Below are 23,359 nucleotides of genomic sequence, written 5' to 3' on the forward strand. Positions count from 1 at the left end.
ATAGCATCGCGTTTGAATTTTAAAATACGTTCACTAGAATTTTGAAGCATCCCTCAAAATTTTGAAGCACTAAATATTCTAAAGATCGGCAAAATTTTCCACGCGAGAAATTTACAGCACCAGAAATTATGACGATCACCAGAATTTTCAGCCAAAATGCAAAAAGACTGGTGATCCATTAGGATTCGTAGCAAAATCTTGATGATTGCCATAACTATTGAGTGCTTTAAAATTCTGGGAATTGAAAAAATATCCTGGCAAGCGAACTTTAAAATTTTGGTATGGGACATTTCCCCCAAATATCTTTTACAAATAAATCAATAGTAGCACTAAAGTGTCTTATTTTTTTCATTCTTGTGTTGGGCTAACAGCAATTGAGCCAATTGGGCTAGAATTAATTAGGGAAACTTACACAAATATCTCAAATAAGTCTCAACTTATCAACCTCTAACCATTAGTCATAGACTTACCAAAACTAGCCAAGCACATATAAAAATTAAAAAATTAAATAAATAAGGTTCTTTCTCTCAAAGAATCACATGCAAAAATCTCCTTCCATATTTTTAAGCGTGATTAGCAAAATTAGATGCAAGACGGAAAGGAAATTTCATGGATGAGGTAGCAAATAAGGTGATGAAATACAAAAAAAAAAATACAATATTCCAAAAATCTAAGGAAAAAAGAAACATTTTCAATGGGTATAGTTGAAATTCATTGAAAACATATAGATAGGTCAATATACAAAATTTGAGGAAGATTGGAGGTGATTTGGACTGGTTTTGTATCAAAATTCGTAATTAAATCGAGTTCAAAAAATTCTTCTGCGACACATGTATCAAACATGTATCACGTATGTATCTCACACACAGGTATACATGTGATACAAAATTGATACAAATATAATACATATGTGATACACAAATGATACACGGTGTGATACACATATCATTTTTTTCATTTTCAGTTTTTACTTCGAATTTTCAATTCAAACCACCTCAAAACTTCATCAAATCATTCCAAAACTGAGATTCAAGCTCCTTAAGATGTACCCAATCTATTCTAATAACACTCACTCAAAAGAAAGTAAAAATTTGACCTTTTTTTTGCTACAAATAGCTAATTGGCTAATATTAGTAATATTTTATGAATTGGCCAATTTTTGTAATGAGTACTTATAAATGGACATAGCTGGTAGTTTTCCAATTTGGCCAATTAAATAGTAGGGAGTTTACCGGTTTGCACTTATTTTTTCGGCCTTTATAAGCAAATGTTTTTCTCAGGTCACTATTTAGATTTTGTATCTATTTTAAAATAGAACTTTTAATTTGCTCACAAAATATTAAACTATGGTCTAACGTTTGCAATAACTTATAAAAATTTAAAAAAATTAATCTAATATTTTCTCGTAAGATTTTCAATTTACTTAGAATAATCTTTAGACCATGGTCTAAAAGATCCATCAGCTGCAAAAGAAATAAAAGAATCATCTATTACAGAAAAGGGACAACCTCCTGCAAAATATATGTACGGGATATAAGTAAATGGTAAGGTACCCTCGAAATTGCTTAAGTTTTATAAACAAACAAAGAATGGCAGCTCTTAAAGAACAGAACTTGGAAAAAATTTCAGGGATAAAAACAATCAAGGATTTTATTGATTTGCTGCATACAGTGGATGTATGAAGTTGCACGAAGACATATTTGGCTCCTGGGTAAAACTTCAAGTATCAACAAATTGCAAAAAGTAATTTACATAATTCATTCACATCACAGCATGGGACAGACTGTTATAGCCATCTAATTGAGATTAAAGTACAATATCAAGCTCGAGATGTTAGAAGGTTCAAAAATCAGTGGGTGCAGAAGCTGCTATTGAATTTGGTCTTCGATTACTGGATTTTTCAGCACTCCCCAATAGCTCCAGCTAATAGACACTTCCTTCAAGCTATAAGACACAACACACTATAAACCAAGAAGGTTTAAGAATATACTCATGGTGTGTCGTGGTAGCCATTCTCATATTTGGAACTGCATAAATTAAGACCTATTGGAAAGTGAGAACAACTTCGAATTTGCATATAACAGAACAAGCAATTATGAGAAAGATGAACAACAATTCTAACTCCCAAAGAAAGGAGCAAAGAAAATATAATCGAGGAAGCAATAACAACAATTACCTGGTGTGACATAATACCGTACTGTGTTTTGGTGCTGAAACTAACTTAACAAAGCAATCTCCTGCACAAAAGAATGGGGGGAAATGCAAATGAATGAAACAAGAACTAATGAAGCATCTCAGTTCCTCAACAAGTCTAGTCCCTAAATCCCTATACTAAATAGGACACTTATAATTGCGATCATGCCACGTTAGCTCTTTCACTTATTATATCCTACTCGGGCATTCCATCAAGCACATAGAGTAGCTGAGATATAGCATTCTTAGAATCCACAAATCCTGTTGACAACCCAAAAAGAGATGGACAAAAAACAAAAAGCATGCACAACTGCCAAGTACTAACAATAGAGTTAAAAAGAAATCATAGAAGGATGGTGCTTCCCATGGTTTCAGGAATAAATTATAGTGATCACAGATTGGATAGTAGGCCAATAGTGAGTCAAACAAAAAAGTCCATATTACCAATCCATGCATACATAGGAAGGGGTGAGCAAAAAGATAATGTACTAAACTTGTGCCTAAAGGGGTGAGCACAAAGATAATGTACTAAACTTGTGCCTAAAGGGGTGAGCACAAAGATAATGTACTAAACTTGTGCCTAAAAGGGCTCATTTATAGTTCATCAGAGGTCAATGAACTTATAATGACCAGGGGTCAACAAAACGTAAAGTAGAGCACCGTAAGATTTTGTCTTTATGCATACTCTATATTTTCTTTAGATTTTTCTTCTGTTAGATACTGACAGGGTAAGGGAAAAACCTTGATTATATGGAATGAGTTTCTTGAACTAATTTTCAGATGTTATAAATAATTGACTAGAAACGTTATAAAAACTTATTCAGTAAAAACAGGACATGTTTTACTTTGTGGAGATCATTATTACATTTTATGTAGGAGTTTCCGTCATTATCTGCAAAAAAAAAAATTGACTTTGTGCAAGTGTTCCTATATTGTATTAGAAAAACTACTGTCCCTCCCAAAATAATTACTTGGTTTTGATTTCAAAGGTTAAAACGTGTAATCTTGGTGTGAGCACATCAGACTTAAATTTTTGAGACATTTATACAAAAATACTATAAATCAAAATCTTTTATAGTTTAAAATACTCAAGATATTTGACAGATTATAGTCACAGTAAAAGTTGTTTGATTTCCCAAATTGTAACAGCATATATGAAATAGCATAAGAACAGTATTAAATTGCAAGGAATGTAAGAAAGCTGATATGCAATTTAGGAAATATGTCAATGAAAATGGGACAACAACAATTATTTACTCATCACAAAAAGACAGTGATACTAGAGATGAAAGAAAAAGGAAATAAAATTCAAATACTGTACCTTTGTTCCTCTCCATAATTGACATAGTGAACTCCGTGTGAGTCGAAGATGAACAAGTCTATTGGGTTCAAAATTAGATGGACGTGATTTCGAAGGATAGCGATCAAACCAACACAAGTTGTTGGACAAATAATCAACAGAGCCATCAAGGCAACTCACAACATCCATCACATTATCTGTCAGTCATCATGGATCAAAAAGGATCATCACATTATCTATGTGTAACATCTGTTTGATCCATGATGAGTTCATAAAATTTTCATGGCCCTTTGCTAAAGAATAGGTTTTGGGGGACAACGAATCCAGATTGCCTCCATTGCTTTGGCCCCCTGCTTAAAAGATAACAAAGTATAATATCAAATGCAGTACAAGGATCCCTCTACAAAAATAAGTACTTTCACTCCTCGCGATGCCAAATTCCTTTTTACTTTCTTTTAGTTATATTTCTACCCTATAATATCAAGGTTAAACCTTACTATTGCACGAGCAGTTTCTCGAGGAGCGCCATTGGAAAATTTAAGGTACCGTATTGGTTAGGTCCTTTTTTAAGAAAAATGTTGCTCAACAAATGAACTATTTCGCAAGCAATTAATTGCACAATTCTATTTTCTAAAGAACATTTTCTCAGAGGTTCTTTAGAGTCTCAGTCTTTTAAGTTTTTTTATTAAGTGATAGAAGGAATTTGCCTCTCTACCTTCACTAGGTAGGGGTAAGGTTTGCATACACACTACCCTCCCCAGACCCCACATGTGGGAATATACTAGGTTTGTTGTTGTTGTTGTTATTGATAGAAGGAATTCCTAATTAAGACATGACCTATAAATTTGTCATGTACTTTCGTTCTAATTCAATGATAGAATATATGAATGAATGATTATGTACAAAATGTCATACAAATGTGAGGTAAATTCAAAGAATGAAATGGAATAAAACAAGTAGAAACTTGTCCAAATCATGGATTAAAAAAATGTAAAAAATGAAATAAGCAACAGGCAATGAATTTTGCTTTTGCTTCTCCTATTAAAGTAAACCAAAATGATTCATGACAAGAGCGTGAAACTAGAGGAACGGATCATTGAAATGTGTTTTATATACCTTTGGATTGTTAAACAACTTAGAATTGAATAATATAGCATTGTGCCTACTTACCATATTGTGGATCATCACTTCTTCTAAATCTTCAATGCGCCATACTGCTACGTTCAGGATCTTTTGCATATTCACCACATATTTACCCATATCATGTATCAAATCATGCATTCTACTGGGTTTACCAAACCAACCAAGATCCCATGCTAAGTAATCCAATTGGTGTGTGTGATCTATGTCATCAGGCACAAATAGGAACCTTCTTAAAAGGAAGTCTACTTGCTATCATGCACTTCCTTACTGACATTCATCTTTCTCCCTAAACAGTTTACAAAGAAGGGTAATTTGCAACGAGTGCACTCTATGCTTGTATTCTTTTACATCTCCACGGAAACAAGAAGCTTCAAAATAATTAGAGAGCTCATAAAAAATGGCTCGTGCAACTGCCGTCTTCCCTATTCCTCCCATGCCCCAGATACCAATAATTATTTTGAATGTCATCAGTTTCTATCCATAGCAGGATGTAAGCTATACGAATACTTACTGACCATGTTACACCATATAAACTCATCTCAAGCCAATATTATACAAAACAAAAAATAATGTAATAAGTATTAAAGATTCTTTAAATTTTTAATTGATGCATAAATCTCTAAAAGGCTAAACAACTACAAGAAAAGCATAGGATGTAAAGTAAAAGTGCTCAATTGACTAAAACATATTCTCAACTAATACGTACCACCTATCTAGATCTTTCTCTTCCATTGTGCTCTACTTTCGCTATGGATCCCAAGAGATTTGCTAACTCCTATTAAAGCATAGGACGTCTCTGTCTAACATCAAAATAACAATTAATTATTAAATTTTCCCCTCATGTTAGCTCAAAAAAATCAGTTGAGTTAGTGCTGATTTTGTTTAATTAACTCATTTGGAAGTGTTCTAAACATACCAATGGAAACATTATACCAATTAATGTGTTTTTTAAACTCACCGACTGTGAATATCACAGCCTTTTAGATTGGCCACTTGAGTTAAAGCAGTACTCCATCAAAAGGCTTCAGCAAAGCTAGAATCAAAAGTTCATACAAGGTACGTGTAAATGTTTTGCCAGTATCATATTAGAAGGTCGCAAAACATTTACAAGTCACCTGTACGAACTTTTGACAACTAGGAGAAATTTTAGAGACTGAAAAACGGCGATTGAGCTATACGATCGATTTGGTACTTTATGGATCTGGAGAGGATGAAATTGTGCTTGAGTTGTGACGGACTACATATATTGATTCTATACAAGTAACCAGTAAATGTTTTGCTGAGTATCTTCCTCTCTAAAACATCAGTAGGATGAGGGAAGAATGAAGATACTCGAAAAACATTTACAGGTCGTCTGTATAGGGAAATTCTTACATTTCGAGATGATAAGAGACTAGAAAATGGCGATTGAGCGATACCATTGATTTTGCTAGGGTTTGAATATATATATAGACGTGAGCGAGAATGACTATAATACCCTGTAATTCCCTTGCCTAAAATCCACCTTAGTATGTACGCAATAGACAGCTAAAAGTACAAGCCAATGAGGCTACTCAGATTTTCCTATTGATTTAATCGTGTTTCTAGTCTAGTTTTTATTTTTAATAATGGTGGTCGTCTTGTCGAGAAAGTTTCGTTCAGGGAAAATTGTCAGCCTTTAAGAGACTAAATATCTAAAAGTAAATTTATAAAATAAGAAATTAGCTGAAACTTATACTCTACACAAAGTTGAAGATTGTAAATATGTAGGAAAACATTTGAAAAAGGTAATATTTGATTAATTTCTTTATGACTAACAACAGTTGTACGACGATTTGACTTTATTGTAATTGAAAATAACTACCAAAAATCACTTAAATCTTATCCTTTTTGCTCTTTTTTTTTCTTTAATGTAGACCTTAAAGTTATTCTCCATCCGCCCACATAGTGTGTCATTTTTATTTGACAAGGGAGAGGAGGACCCTTCTCATACCAGTAGAGTTTAACCACCAAATTCGGGATAGATTGGTGTGATTCCTAAGCATACATGGAGAAAAAGGACGAAGGCATTACTTTGCTCATACGAGAGCTCTGCTGGTTATATATGCGGAAAATTCAAAGATTATGTTGGTCGAAAGGTTTCTAATGAATCTGCTAATTGAGGTTCTAGATTTATTCAAAAGGCGGAAAGGAATAAGCTTGAATCAGAAGCATCGAATAAAAGGTTCTTTTCAAGACTTTCTGCCATTGACTCAGCTGATGTTACCGGGTGAGACTCTATCTTTTCTTTGTAGTCCACGCGAATTAACTTTGGGGAAGCTCATTCCTTGGATGGATTTTTGGTATTGCTGAGGAAGATTGTTATTCCTCAGCTGGCTTGTTAACCATGATCTCTTGAGATTGTTGTTCCCTTTTACCAGCTCTCCCAGTCAACAACCTGCTAACCCTAAGCTTGCAAGCAAGTGAAATCGAAACCAGTCTCTTTAAAGAGAGTTAGAAAATCCAATCCGTTATTTCCTTGCAGCCAGTGGAGGGGGGGGGGGGGGTTCCAAAGTTATGTCCAATGTTTCATTTTCTGGTATAAGATCGTCTTATAATTCACAAGCGGTGCAAAATACTGGAAACTTTATAGCCAGAGACCAAGTTGCCTTTGTACACAATCAAGATACGTGATATCTTTTACCACCACAACGAAATCAATTGTTCTATTACTCCAATTTTTCCATTACGCAAGTTGGGATCACGAGTCATTGGTCGATAGGCCTACAGGGGGGTCTGCCTAAGAACAAAGCAGAAGGACTAGAATTAAAGTTCCATACCCCTAATATCTTTACTCCATTGAGGTGTCAATCGTCTGTCCAGAAAGACATTCTCAATTCTTTCAAAATGTCTTAGGACATTGAGACGAGAGCAATTTTGAATGGGAAAAAAAAAAAAAAAAGAGGCAGGCACTTAAAAGGTTAAAATGCAACTTGAATCCATTTACCTACTGTTTTTTATTGCAATTTTAATACTTAAACAGAACCTGGATAGTGTAGTTTTCTTTCAAAAGATTCAACACCATTAAGCAATATTAACCCCTCATTACCTGCTTAAGAAAACCAGTCAAAGGCAATTTACATTACTTCCAACTCTAAGAAAGCCGATCAATCACTGAAGGAAAATACATGCTCCAACAACAGAGCCACCAGTCAAAGCACTTCAACAGAAACTATGCACACTGTAATCCTCCCTACCCGTCACTGCCACCTACTACATCCATCAAACTGCTCTAAGAAGTGAGCCGATTGCAATTGAAAATATTAATATCATAAAGAACCTTAGCCAAACAGTTAAAGACAAAAATATAGATAGGATTATATCAACACGAGCTTTTGCGATTACGACTGAAAAGAAAATTCTATAATGAACTTTGCAATTTTCCTTCTTCCCCGTAAAATTGACCAAAACAACGTAAAACCTTCTCTTTCCTTTTCAATTGATACTGGAAAGGAAAAGCACAAAAAAATTTCCAAAAAGAAGCAATTTGCCCAGCATTATCCACTGCAGACTAACATTTTCCTAAACTCTACTTATAAAACGCTACCTTTGATACATTAGCTTACTTTTGAGCCAGTAGGACAGCAGCAGACTAACTTATTTCTCTTCTCTGAACTTCAAAATTCCAAAAGCCACCCTCCACTTGTCAACATGCATCAGAGATGCTCCAAAACTAAATAGATCACAAAAAGAAGAGATGTATCTCTTGATAAACCCAATTGTGTGCATCCATACATGCGAAATCACTATATTCAAGCATCAGATTCAGAAGAAGTCGACTCGGAAGAAGCAGGTCCACGATTAGTAGCAACATGCATCTCAGGCAGCATCAAACACTTTGGCAGGGCACCTTTGTACACCTTCAAGGAAGGCTTCAGTTTCATATACTGCAAAAGTAGGGAGTTCAGTCAAACACAGTCTGAAGGGAAAACAAGCTTTGAGCCCTTGTTGTTAGTAAAATTGGTGAATTAAGCGAAGGTACGGAAAGAGAGGGATTCGAACCCTCGGTAAACAAAAGCCTACATAGCAGTTCCAATGCTACGCCTTCTAAAAAGCGGAAGAAAATGAAATTCCACCAGTGTGTATGTAAGACAACCTTAATTCTCTATGTTCAACGCTTTGGGCAAGCCAGTGCTAGACTTCTCTGTGGAAATACCCGGCTATCTCCTACTTTGGGTCATGTTCAGGTACATATGCCATGAACATTCTCCACGAATCCTCACTAGTATCAAACTCGCAGGCAAAACAACTTAATCATGGCTTATCTTTTAACATAACTAATCTAACACTGGAAGTATCTCTTATCATAATATAGAAACCAGCAAGTAGAGTTGGTTACCTCCTGATAAAATGCATTAATTTCTTCCTCTGTCAGGCCTTCGTCTTCCCCAGCATTTTCATCCCAACCAAGAGAACGTAGGAAAGCAGCCTCTTCCTCATCTGGATATAGCGCTCCATTTATGGACAAGTTGTTCTCCTCGATACCATTATGTCTTTGAACATCGTTTTGAGATTCATGAGCATCTCCATTGCTGGTTCTCTCACTTCCATTTTCAGAAACACAAGGACTCAATGAGGCACTATCCTCATCTTTAGTTTTAATACCAGATTGCTCACTACTGTCAGATGAAGCCATACCAGAGTCTGGAAGGACAGTAGAAGAATTTAATGAAGTCTTCTTCCTCATTAGATTGAAAAAATCACTCCTGCTTTGGGCTTGAGACAGAGAAGATCTCTTCTCTGCAGTAGATCGTGCTTTCAGCGACAATGTAGCAGCTTTAGATTCAAGGGAAGTCACCCTCGAAGTTGGACTGGTCAAAGCAGGAGCTGAAGGAGCCACTGCAGGAGAGCAATTAGCTAATCTACCGCCAGTGTTGTTAGCTGGACTCAGTGCTTCTTTTGATAAAGAGGTGACACCGTTTTCCCGTCCTGGCTTCAGAACCAGAAGAGTTTTGCCATGAGAGGTAGCTGGAGCTTCCGATCTGACTTGTCCACTACGGGGCTGATTTGCAAGTTGAGTGGAAAAAGGTTGTTGCATACTCTTAGCTAATCCAACCATCTCATTTGCCCTAGCTGTGGCTTTTGGTTGCTTAGCTTTATCAGCAGAACTGGAAACCTGGAAACAATTACTTCCCATTAACATGGATATCAACTATCCATCAAGCACAAACCTTTGAACATAAATTCTATATCCAAATAGAGGAAGATACAACTAAAATGGAAAATATACAGATTCTTCAACAATATTCATAAGCAAGATGGATTCCAACCCTTTTCCTTTCAAGTAGACATTCTGCTGTCTTTTCTACATAAAGATGCATAAAAGCTACAATACTCTCTCTCTCTCTCTCTCTCTAAGAAAGAAAAAGCTAAAATGTAGCTACCAATTTGGTTCCTTGAGTGCCAGTGAACAAGCAATTTGTGGAAAAAGCGGTAAACAGTGCATCAGAAATAATACCCTTCACAGTAACAAGAAGTGCTACAGAACCGCTAGGACCCAAGTACAGATGAATGATTATGCCAGAGAAGGAACCATCATGGTACGTTACAACGACAAAAAACATACATACGGCAGGAAATGCGAACCATTGGCCAAGAGAGGCGCACAGAGAAACATCATCACTGCATTAAACTCCAAACAATTATATACGTTTTTTAGTTGCTTCTTTTGTTTTCCACATGAAATAATACTCGCATAAGTTATGCTGGAATCTACTTATTATTTTATGCAGGGTAGAATATAGAATAAGAATACAGGTAAAGTAATACATGGATTGAACAAAATTTGACAAAAAGCTCCTCATTCTTTAGATTTAATTTGTCTTTTCCTTGAAAATACTAATACATGCATTGTTAATCCATGCATAACTTGTCTTCTAACCAAACGACCCCTTGGTGCATTAAGCTTTAGAGGAGAGAAGGCACAATATATGTAACAGCAATTAGCTGAAGATGCGATTCCTTTATGTTTGTTCTCTAATATTGCTTTTCCAGTGAGATAGAACTAGGAAAGCACACTAGCTCCCAACAAAAGCACACACTCGTCACAAGTCACAAGCTCCTCTAAACAAGTCTTACATATTCATGGTTATACACTCCCTGAGAGGGTGGGAGCAAGAGGTTGGGACAGGATAATGTCACATGAACAGGTCAAACATAATCAAGTGACCATTTGAATTCTAGTACTACTATCTTTTGTAAGTGCCAAAGAATTATTAAAGAGACTAAATAATTCACCTGACCAATGAATGTGATCAACCACAAGGTTATGACATTACATAGGGAACAATAAAAGTTCAAGTGCCATAATTTACGCGCAAATTCAAGTTTAATTAAACATAATTCATGACCATTTACTATAAAACATTGGTTGTCCCCAATATGAATTAGCAGCATTCCCCGGTTAATCAATCACTCAAAAGCTTCCCCTACTGAGCTTCCAGTAATTTTGCGTTCTAGTTTGTTTATTTGACAACTGTAGTTCACCTTTTATTGACCATTTTCCTTTGGATAGTTGCTCGGACTCTTCACTTACGGTGCCGCACCCACGTCGTGTTTGCCGCACCCATGTCGACACGACGTGGGTGTGGCTGTAGAATCCGTACCGGATATGGTCAACCGATTTCGGATACTTAACCAAAATCAACGGAGAAATCAATATTTTTTCCTTCTCGGAACACCTTGTAAGTTTTCCAAATAATGTCTCATAATTTAGACATATTTTTATAACTCTCCCTTTAGATATTTGAATTATTTTTAGCCGAATTCCAACACTCATATCCATACCTGGATCCATACCCCCGAATCTTAAAATTTAGATCATGAAGGATCCGACCTCTATATATGCACTCGTATCGGACACCCGAGTCCGAGAAACTTAGTAGCTAGGTATCTAGCTTCACCAGCTAAGTTGCTCTGACACAACAGTTTAGGTGTCGCACCCCTGTCGACACGACACCAGCATTGGTGTGGGTATGGGATCCGTACAGGATCTGGTCAAACAATTTTGGGTACTTTGACCACGATAGACTGAAAAATTCGAGACGAGATACAATTTGATTCCCGAAATAAGACCCAAAACTAGGGTAAATTTGGAGAAATAGCATACCTTGTCTCGAAAATCAATCTTTTTCTTATCTACAACTTGAGAACAAAAAAACATCCACACTTTACAAGTTATATGTAAGTATTCCACAAAAAATATCATAATTTAGAGATATTTTTTTAATTACTTTAAGCCAGAAACCCCGCACCCATATTCATACTAGGATCCTTATTCCCAAGATGACAAGAGTGGGTTGCTCTAGTGGTGAGCACCCTCCACTTCCAACCAAGAGGTTGTGAGTTCGAGTCACCCCAAGAGCAAGGTGGGGAGTTCTTGGAGGGAGGGAGCCGAGGGTCTATCGGAAACATCCTCTCTACCCCATGGTAGGGGTAAGGCCTGCGTACACACTACCCTCCCCAAACCCCACTAGTGGGATTATATTGGGTTGTTGTTGTTATTGTTGATGTTTATCCCCAAATCTTAGAATTTACATCTCGAAGGATCCGACTTCTAGATCTGCATCCATGTCGGACACCCGCACCCGTGTCCGGGCAACTTATTTCACCAATATAATCGTCTACATGTACAAGCAACATAAGCAGGTGGATAAAACAAAATGCAATCATAGACATGATTCTACTCAACAACCCAGCCAATACAATAATGTGTGGATCAAATACAATTTAAGGCAAAGTACAAGTAATAAAGACATTAACAATTGACTCTCACTTCAATCAAGGGCTTAAAAAACTTCAAAGAAAAATTAAAGAAAGACAAGGTCTTTAGAGCAAGATAATGAATCACTGATTAGGGGATCATCTAGATCATAAAGGGAAAAATAGGTCTACAGAGCAAGATAGTGTCTTGAGACACTGATTAGAGGATTATCCAGATCATGATGGACAGCATTGTTTGTAAGTTAAGCAGAATTCAGATACTGAGAGGACGCAAGTCTTTGACAACAAGAATGGGAAAAAAGAACCCTCACACTTGTATCAAGGCATGTATTTGAACTATAGTTGTCACACAACTCCACACTTCCAATGATTCTTATTAATTACACAACTAATCATGGTTTATATCAATTTGTACAATGAAATTCCCACAATTTTTATTTATTATATCAGGGTGTAACCACATCTTACAATCGTCTAAAGCTAGTGCGTTGAAGATAAGCTCTTGTATGTGTTACCAGGAAATCTTGAATAGCTTAATGTTTCCTTATATCTTGCAAAGCTATATAGCCAACTGGGTTTCAATCCCGCTACATGCACTCCAGCAGCTCAAGGCGTAAGACAATGTACAGGTCAAGATATTATGAACATGGAAAATGGCATATGTCAACAATGCGTGAACACCACACAACCGCCCAGCACAAACAAATAGCTTCTTTATATATTTGTGAATAATAAAATGGTTAATAGTACATCAGGACTCGTCAAAGACCTATAACCAGCACAAGTTAGTTGCACTTCTATTTACAAATGAGACCTACAGAAACCTGGCTATCACATTCATATCTGAAGCTTCCTGTGTCTTAATATATTCTATAATAACTTAGACTGCTACAAAAGATTATTAGCATTCAATCCATAAGTGACGAAAAGAAAAGTTCAATAGAGCTAAATCAATGACCAACTGCAAAAGGATAAAAACCAGAAATGACTACGGAATTCTCAATTGTATCATGAATGAACTCCCCCACCAATTCTTTCTATAGCTGCATATAAACAAACCAGTAAATGATAACCCCTATAGATGAAGTCATAAGGGAAAAAAATAAGTCCCGGTTAAATGCATTATTAAAGCATATGAACATTGTGTGCATATAACATGATGTCATACCAAGGCTTTAGGCGTCGAAGGTATCACAGGTATCAACTGTCTGGATTGCTTTATAGCCAATTCCTCCAGCCTCTGTGTCTTATCAGGGATCTACAAATGTGCAAAACATACACAAATGAACACCTCTTCCAAAATTATCAAAACAAGTAATAACTAGCAATTAAAAAAAAATTACCTGGGTGGTGGCACGGGCACGTGGTGGTGCTTGTGACAATGCTTCAGCCATGTTAAGACTAGCCATCCCACTCGAAGCACTAGGTGGAGCTGCAGCAATACTGTGTTGAGAAGCTGAGCTCCCCATACTGATGCTGCCAATTATAGGAGGCACCTCTGCCAATGCGGAGGTCCATTTATCAGCACCAAGCAAAGCTGAGTTTCCAATTGGCAGACTCTGAACTGCTGAGCTCAACCCAGGAGATGAAACTCTGGTGACTTGCCTCTCTTCAATCCCAAGAGAAGGGAAGTCTTTCTCAAATGCCGCCTTCTGGCTACCATTAAAACTACTTCCCCCGGAATGAATACCAGTACCACTGTTATGGGTGCTACTAATACCACCTTTCAAGTCCTCAGTCCTACGGGGCAATAACTCGCCAGGTCTCCTGGACACCAGTGACTGAGAGCGCCTCAAGCTGTTCTTATCAACTCTACCGGCTAAAATATTCCCCAGAGGATCAGATGAGTCATGATCCCACAGATCAACAGTACCTGATCTTTCTTTCTCTCTTTCACGATTTTTATCACGATGACTTCTATTAAAGCTACTGTACGGATGCTTCGAACTAGTACCACTAGAACTACGCCTAGAATTTGACGATGAACTGCGATCCAAAAACACAGAACGTGGGCTATCTTTGTCACTAACACTCCTAGGAGATCTATTGCGAGAAGACAGTGTGGAAAAAGTAACATCTGCAGCAAAAGTAACACAAATGTGCAAAAATGTCATACTTAAAGTTAATTAACAAAACTAACTACTACCATTCAGCTTCATTTAAACACGCGCTTATAGTTAATTAAAACTGAAAACAATTCAAAGCAGCTGACAGTTAATTACCTGAATGCAAAGAAGAGGATGCAAAGTGGGGACTTGAAGAGCCACCACCCCCAGTAACACTTCCAGTACTTCTCAACCATTCTGGAACTAATGCTGGTTCACTCCTTTCCATGGGCGCCGTAGAACATGATCAGATTACTCTACAACAAGACTTTATTAAAACTCACTTTTTCTCCTTTCAGAACCCAATATGTCCAGAACTTTTACCCTGCCTATCCAACCATTTGCATAAACAACCACATTACATTAGTCTATCTAAAATTCCCCAAAAGAAATCAACCATGCACTTTTGCTTTCCTCTTTATATTTGAGGCAAATTTACCTCTCTATCACAATCCTTCCTTTGGCTTACTAATTCGAAGCCAACCCTATAAACACCAATAAAGGGTTTTCCAATCTTAATACCCGCGTAATTTTCCAAAACGAAATGAACAAAATTCAAGTACCTATAAATCAAATTTCATCTGTTACTCCATCTCTTTCACCAAAAGAAGATGGATTATCAAACAATTTGAGCAATTATCAGACTATCATTGCAATAACAGAAGAAATACCCCTTTTCGGTTTCCACAACAAGATTTCATCGAGTAATGAACCAAACAGAACCTAAAACTCACCGACCCACCATGCCAAATGGGGAGTAAAATTCACAAATTCACAAACCCTAGACCCGCAACAACTTCCCCCAACAAACCCTAGGGTTTCTACACCACCAACCCAGATATTACACAGCAAAAATCACCCACATAATCCAAAATTAGAACATTAACAAACTGATTGTTACCGATTATGAGAAAAACAAAAGCAGCGAGCGATTAAGAACCCAATAAGATCCTCAACAAAACCCTAACCGCTCTAAAATAACGCCAAAACCAAAAACTCTTAATATACGACGAAATATATTTCCGTTTTGGCCTGGGGGTGGGGGTTGGGTGAATACCAAATTCTTGACAATAGAATGGTAAATTGTTTGTTCTCAATATGTAATAAGCGCAGTATTAAACGAATGGCGTGAGAGAGAGAGGCGAACAAGAGAGGGAGAGAGCAGCGAGAGTGGGTTCAAGAAGAGAGACTAGGGCAAAAAACAATAAGGGGACTGCGGTTATGGTAATATGTGTGTGTATATTAGGGTAGAGATATAGATTATAGTGTTTGTGCGTGTGTGTACACAAGATTGGGAAGGAGAGGGTTAGGGGAAAATGAAAAAAGGCTATTAAAATGAAAAATAATTTTTTTATATTTTGTGTTTGTGTTACTGATAAAATAAAATGGTTACCTTCCTATTCCTATTTGATGTTGTTAGGTAATGAATTCTCTTTTTGCCAGCCCATTGGCTTATGTGTGCTTGTTTATAGGTGTTATTATACCATGTGCTGTGATGTTTGTACATTTGTTTTGTTATCTAAAAGGGTGTAATCAATTAAGGGGGATTAGTTAAACTTTCTTTGAAGTTTGGCTTAGTTATGGCATAACCGCATATTAGGTTTGATGCTCAAGCATTATTATTATTATTTAAAGAAAAAGAATAGTATTGCCTCTATGTAATAAAACAATAAAGAAGAATATTGCAAAGAAAGAGAGAGATTTGAGATGATTTACAATGGAATAGGACCCCTCTATTTATAGGGAAAAAGTGACTTAGCCACCAAGTAACAAACTCTAAAATCTCTCTAAAATATAGATATTCACCTTAAATACAATTCTATTTATAACCCCCTTGAATGTCTATTCAATAGATAATGTGCCTCGTTAAAACTTTAATTAAAATAAAACTCAGTGGGAAAAAATTCTAGTAAAGGAAAAAGAATACACATATCGAACAATACGTCTTTTGGTTGCCTCGTTAAAACCTTGCAAGAAAAACCCAGTGGGATAAAATATTGTAAGGAAAAAAGAGTACAGTGCGTATTAACTCCCCCTGATGAGAGCATCAATTCACATCCCTGAGCCTTCGCATCCCAATCATGTATACTAGTTTTTTGAAGATTGACGTCGGTAGATATTTAGTGAACAAATCAACCATATTATCACTTGAACGAATCTGTTGCACATTGATATCACCATTCTTTTGAAGATCGTGTGTGAAAAATAACTTTGGTGAAATGTGTTTTGTCCTATCTCCTTTTATGAATCCTCTCTTAAATTGGGCTATGCATGTTGCATTGTCTTCATACAAAATCATGGGTAGTTTGTCACACTTCAAACCACATTTGTCTCCAATAAGATGTATTATAGACCTCAACCACACACATTCTCGACTTGCTTCATGAATAGCAATTATCTCAGCATGATTAGATGAAGTAGCCACGATTGATTGCTTAGTCGATCGCCAAGATATGGCAGTGCCTCTACATGTAAACACATAGTCTGTTTGAGATCGAGCCTTATGTGGGCCGGATAAATACCTAGTATCGGCATAACCAACAAGATCGAAAGTGCAATTATTGCCTTAAAATAAGCACATATCGGTAGTCCCCTTTAGATACCGCAAGATGTGTTTGATTCCATTCCAATATCTCCTTGTAGGAGTAGAGCTATATTTTGCTAATATATTAACTGAAAAAGTTATGTCGGGCCTTTTAGTATTAGCAAGATACATTAGTGCACTAATTGCACTAAGATATGGTACTTCAGGACCAAGTAGCTCTTCATTCTTTTCTTGAGGTCGGAACAGATCCTTATTCACATCAAGTGATCGAACAACCATCAGAGTACTTAATGGATGTGCTCCATCCATGTAAAACTGTTTCAATACCTTTCAATGTAGACAGATTGATGAACAAAAATCCTATTTGCCAAATGTTCAATTTGCAAACCGATACATAATTTTGTCTTTCCGAGATCTTTCATCTCGAATTCCTTCTTTAAATAATCAATTGACTTTTGGAGCTCTGTAGGAGTTCCAATAAGATTTATGTCATCGACATATATGGCAAGTACAACAAACTCCGATGTTGTTTTCTTTATAAAAATAAATGGACAAATGTCATCATTTATATAACTTTCCTTTAATAAATACTCACTAAGGCGGTTATCCTTATCCTTTTTCAGATCCGTAAATGCGTCTGGCATTTGATTTGTTATTTTCTACAAATGAATAATCTTTTGCACCTTTTTTCACAAATAGAGGCACGTGGATCAAGATGAGATAATAATGAATTTTTTCACAAAATTTCCCGTTTTGTTTCACCAATTTTCCCCCCTAATTTTGGGGAAAATGTCTCATCGAATCGACAGTCTGCAAATCAAGCAGTGAACAAATCCCCCGTTAATGTTTCAAGATAGCGAATAATGGAGGGCGATTTAAACCCAACATATATTCCTAATCTTTTTTGGGAACCCATTTTGGTGCGTTATGGCGGTGCTATCGACACATATATTACATATCCAAAAAATCTTAAATGGGATATATTAGGTTCATGACCCAAAACTAATTACAACAGGAAATGTTTATGATAATTTATCGGTTTGAGACGAACTAGCGTTGCTGCATGCAAAATGGCATGACCCCAAACAGAAGTGGGTAACCTCGTTTTCATGAGTAACGGTCTTGCTATCAATTGCAGACGTTTAATGAAAGACCCTGCAAGGCCATTTTGAGAGTGAACATGAGCTACAGGATGTTTCACTTTTATCCAATTGATATGCAATAATCATTAAATACTTGGGATGAAAACTCAACAGCATTATCGAGTCTAATAGACTTAACTGGATTATCAAAAAATTATGCCCGTAATCTAATTATTTGTGCCATTAATTTTGCAAACGATAAGTTGCGAGATGACAATAGGCACACATGAGACCATCTAGAAGATGCATCTATTAAGACCATAAAGTATCTAAACGACCTAGTATAGGTCCACAAATATCCCCTTGTATACGTTCAAAAATATAGGGGACTCAATCCCAACCTTTGTTGGTGATGGTCTAATAATTAACTTGCTTTGATAACAAAAAGTGCAAAAAAATTCATTATTTAAAAGAATCTTTAAATTATTTAATGGATGCCCATTTGAGTTTTCTACAATTCGTCTCATCATAATTGATCTAGGATGTCCCAATCGATCATGCAAAAGTACAAAAGTATTGGAATCAGTAACCTTTTGGTTTACGATAGAATGTGCCTCAATTGTATTAATTCTTGTCCAATACCGGCCACAAGATAAAGATGGGAACTTCTCAATAATTATCTTCTGGCCAGAGATATTTTTGGTAACAATGAGATATTCAAGATTATTCTCATCTATTGTCTTAATATGATATCCATTTTGGCGGATATCTTTAAAACTCAACAAGTCCCTATTGGACTTGAAGGAGAAGCATTATCTATGATAAGTATCGTTCCCCTGGGCAGAGTTATAGTAGCTCTTCCATAGCCTTCAATTAAATTACTACTACCAGAAATTTTAGTAAAATCTGCCTTACACATATTTAAATGAGAGAAATATTTCTCCTCCTTGAATATTGTATGTGTCGTACATGAATCAATTAAACAAATATTTTTACAATTGAACTTTGATCCAACTTTGCTTTGCGAGATATCCATATTTGCTTAGTCTTCTCAAAGAGTTTCTTGAGACGGTAGAGTCTCGTGCTGATTAGGGATGCTTATCGGGCGGATCGCGCAGATAATTACGCTTAACGGTTCAGCTTAACAGTTATCGAATTATAAATGTAGTAATCCGCTAGCCATTCAATAAGACAACATGCATATTGGTATCAGACTAATAATTATCGGGCGGCTTATCGGCTAAACCAAGTAGAATTTTTTTGAACAATCATTCAATCAATACCAAACAACTTTTAAATAATTACCAAATTTTTAATACCATCTAAGATCTAACCAAACGGTAGTTTTTAATTGAAGAGTCTTCAAGGCTACTCATATTGTCATACACGTATTGACCAAATTATTAATACCATCAAGACTACTCATATAGACATACATGTATTAATCATTGAGATTTTGATTTTTCGACTTCTCAGTTCTCAGTTCAAGAGAGAAACAAGACTGACGACTTCTCTGTCTCTAGGCTGCAGACAATTGAGAATTAGAAAATAGAAAGTAGGGATTTAGCCATTTAGGGTTTCAATAGTACATTATATACATAGGGGTAAAAGTATAAATATAAAAATTCTTAACGGGTTAACGGTTTACCCGATAAGAAAATTGAGTAATCCGCCCCCAAACCGTTAAGCCGTTAATTATAAAATCTATAAAATCTCAATCAGTTCACCATCAATTACCCTGATAATCCGATACTAATAAGCCAATAAGCCATCAGTTCGATTCAGTTAATGGTTTTCAGTTCGGTTTTGAACAGCCCTCGTGCTAATAAGGTGTAATAAAATAATAAAGAAGAATAATGCAAAGAAAGAGAGAGAGAGAGAGAGAATTCTTGTTGATTTGGGATGATTTACAATGGAATAGGACCCCTATATTTATAGGGAAAAAGTGACTTAGCCACTAAATAACAAACCCTAAAATTTCTCTAAAATATAGACATTTACTTTAAATACAATACAATTCTATTTATAACACTCTATCAGAAAAGAATTCAAACTATGGATGCATAAAAGAAACTTGTCAATCGTAAAGGTTTCTAATTTATAAACAGTTTGCATCGATTTCTCTCTTTTCCTTTTACTACTATTATTTTATTATTTTATTTTATTTTTGTCAAGAGGCTGAAATCTAGTCAACTGTAAAGGTTAGGAGAAAGGCAAATGAAAGAAAGTCGGTATTTACATTAAAAGAGTGTATTGATAAATTTAGAGTATATTTTTAACTTAAGATGTGCAAGGTAAGAGCATTAGTGGTTGAATTATCTTTTGGAAAGTATTTGTATTTTTTATCTTGACAAAATGTCAATAGACCGATAGAGGTGGAAAGTTTTCTTTAAAAAAAAGCTTAAAATGTTAACTAATTGGCTAAACTATAGATAAATATAAGACCGGTTGGAATAAAACGAATTCGAGCACTAAAACTCCCATTATGCCTTGATTTGCCTGCTATGTTAAGCCCTCACAAAAATAATATATTAGATGATAGCTTTAGTAGAATCTAAAAAGGGAGCTCTTTGGTGAGTTTTCTTTCTTGATTATTCTTATATTTTTACCGTGATTGCTTCTTGATAGGTATTTTTAAATGTTTGATGATGTCGTTGGTAGTTAAATATTTTTAATAGCACAATATTGATACAATGGCGTATAATTTCAAAAGGGAGATTGTTTATCAGAAAAATGGATAACAATTGAATTTATACGCGGCTCTAAGGATATGTGATATAACTTGGTACAAACCGAAAAATATATATATCAGTACTGAAATTAACTATAAAAGAGATAAATGCAAACCTAATGAATCAATTAGCTTTGACCCTCGAGTTCGGTCACTCTTGAAACAAGTGAAGATTCCGCTAGTATATGAACATAGTAACAAAATAATGAAGCTTAAAGAAGGTAATGTATTGTTTTTATTGCATCAAAATCATGTCTCTACAAATGATCAAACCCCCTTTATATAGTAGAGAAGTCCTATTTTGAATATAATTCTAAATACAGAAGGAATCCCATGATAGATTAATTAATTGGCCTCTCCTTGATATGCGCCGGGATTTTCGCCGAGATTCTCGCCCTAATTGCGGATATACCATTTTTTTTATTGGCTCGATGTCGATCTTGGCTGATCATGGTCTTGATCGGTCTTTGTTTTGCTCGGTCTCGATCTTGGCCGATATCGACCTTGACCTTGACCGATCTCGATCAGTCTCTATTTTATTCGATCTCGATCTTGGCCGATCTTGATCTTGGTCGGTCTCTGGGTCACGAGTTCGGCAACCTAACTTCGCGTCATAACTTGATATTATACGAGGTTGAACCTTGATCTATCATGTTCCAGTCTCGATTAGTCATACGAAGGGCAAGCTCGATTTTGACCGTATACAGATAGTCCCCTCATTTCTCGAAAAGAAGATAGCGAGAAACGATATGAATTTCCGAACTCAGACTTTATGGGTAATGACGTCAGCGACGATCCCGATTATGACGTATGCGACGAAACGTCCCGTCGGTCCAGCTACTAAGGCATTAAATACCTGTCAGTTGTTGGTCGGCCATTACCAGTTCCGAACCGTCGCCAACAACCTATAAGAACCCAATCTTTTCTCATTCAAACTTTACACTCAAAGCTTCTTCTCTACTCTTGCATCTTCTTTAGAAAATTTCTTTGCTTCATAATTTGCACACTCAAATTTCTAGAACTCCAATTAAACCGCATACCATCCTAATTCTCTTTTCCCTTGTTCATCGATGGCGAAAACCTCCAAAACAGTGCCGTAAAAAGAGGTCGTTTCTTCATCACGACTAGCCGGTGGTGAGGATGCGGCGGAGCCCCACCGTGAGGAATTCGTTCCGGTAGGGTGCTCAACCGTCATCGACTTTAAGGTCGAAAAAGCCTCCTCGGTACCGGGCCGATGTGAGCCGATCTCGAGGTACATGTGTTCAATTACTAAGAAAATCCTCGACAAAGTGAAAAAGGAATGCAACTGGAGCGAAAATCATATGGTAGTCCCATCACCTGAAGAATCGATTACTACCCACGTGGAGGGGTTCTTAAGTGTTTACACTTACCTTTTCACGTTAGGTCCCTTAGACCCTGTCATCGTCGCCTTCTGCAAGAGATACGACGTGACCCTCGGCCAGATCCATCCTTCTTTTTGGAGAATAGTGATTCTCCTCCGATTCTTCTAGAGCAAAATCGAGGGATGTCTTTTCACCCTCGATCACCTTATGCGCCTTTACAGTCCCCAACTCTATCGAGGAGGGCTAATCAAGCTTGCTCGCCGAGCCAACAAAGCCTTGTTCTCGAGCATAGATGAGACTCGTGACCGAGGTTGGATGAGCCGGTTTGTTCGAATCAGGACATTGGACCTGATCCCTGCTGAAGACATGCAGTTTCCTGAGAAATAGAATATGAATCATGAGTAGTATTCCCTTTCGAATGTTCAATTGTGTGGCTCTGCTTTTCATTTTCTTTATCTACTTTTTCTATGTTGTTATAACTGTGGCCCAGATGCCGGAACCGATTTTGGAACTTAAGCAATGGGTTGAAGGTCTGGTGTTGCAGAGACCATACTCCGAGCGTGCTTGGATGGAATTAACAAAGGGTCGATGGGAGGCTCGTAATCATGGTAAATTTCTTTCTTAGAACGATTATCGTTTGATCTTCTTCTCTTGCTTACCCCCCTTTTTTCCTTTGTAGGCCTCGAGAAGGACGTTGCCATGAGGCCCCCCATCTGGTGACGAAGAAGTCCTTGCTCCGAAGCAGGTCAAAGAGAAGAAGAGAAAATGGGATCCGAGTTCCCCGGTCTCGGAAAAGAAAAAACCGGCGAGGAAGTCTCACAAGCCCAAAGGGGGCAACGATGTTATGCCTTTGGACTTTATCCGCCGATTAAGGGATAAGCCCGAATATGGAGAAGAGGAAGTAGCCCGTGTGCGGGCTAATGTTTTGATATAAAAATCCTCCGAATCGGCGGAGGTTGATGAGGGAGCTCTGGCCATAATTCCTGAACCAGAAAAAGTTGAGGCCACTTCGTCCCGAGCTGAGATGGTCGAAGGAGAGACCGGGGGCGAGGTTTCTCGGGCGGGGGAAGATGTCTCGAGGGACGAGCTCGAAATGGTCGATATTTCTAGATCCCCTCAGATTTCAGATGCTATGATCCGTGAGGCCAACATGTTGGAAAGTCGATCTTACAAGGGT

General features: G+C 36.9%; 1 protein-coding gene and 1 long non-coding RNA gene across 6 annotated transcripts; both read right to left on the bottom strand.

Annotated features, from left to right (window-relative positions):
* Positions 1-1,629: 1,629 nt before the first annotated feature.
* LOC107817623 (uncharacterized) lies at positions 1,630-6,035 on the bottom strand. Of its 5 annotated transcripts, XR_012697317.1 has the most exons (5): positions 5,595-6,035; positions 5,343-5,436; positions 3,515-3,843; positions 2,177-2,237; positions 1,630-2,043 (listed from the first exon to the last, which is right to left on the bottom strand). It is a non-coding gene; the product is annotated as an uncharacterized LOC107817623 (long non-coding RNA). The 5 variants fall into 5 exon arrangements; XR_001655243.2 differs by having other exon boundaries at positions 3,515-5,436; XR_001655246.2 differs by having other exon boundaries at positions 5,343-6,035.
* Positions 6,036-7,971: 1,936 nt separating this feature from the next.
* Positions 7,972-15,829, bottom strand: LOC107817625 (uncharacterized). The gene is made up of 5 exons (XM_075226556.1): positions 14,599-15,829; positions 13,720-14,453; positions 13,545-13,634; positions 8,994-9,770; positions 7,972-8,541 (listed from the first exon to the last, which is right to left on the bottom strand). Exons 1-5 carry the CDS (start codon positions 14,708-14,710, stop codon positions 8,407-8,409), a joined length of 1,848 nt encoding a protein of 615 aa, XP_075082657.1. The 5' UTR covers positions 14,711-15,829; the 3' UTR covers positions 7,972-8,406.
* Between the last annotated feature and the right edge of the window lie 7,530 nt (positions 15,830-23,359).

The sequence above is a fragment of the Nicotiana tabacum genome, chromosome 12 (genome assembly GCF_000715075.1).
Source record: "Nicotiana tabacum cultivar K326 chromosome 12, ASM71507v2, whole genome shotgun sequence".
In the NCBI taxonomy this organism is placed as follows: domain Eukaryota; kingdom Viridiplantae; phylum Streptophyta; class Magnoliopsida; order Solanales; family Solanaceae; genus Nicotiana; species Nicotiana tabacum.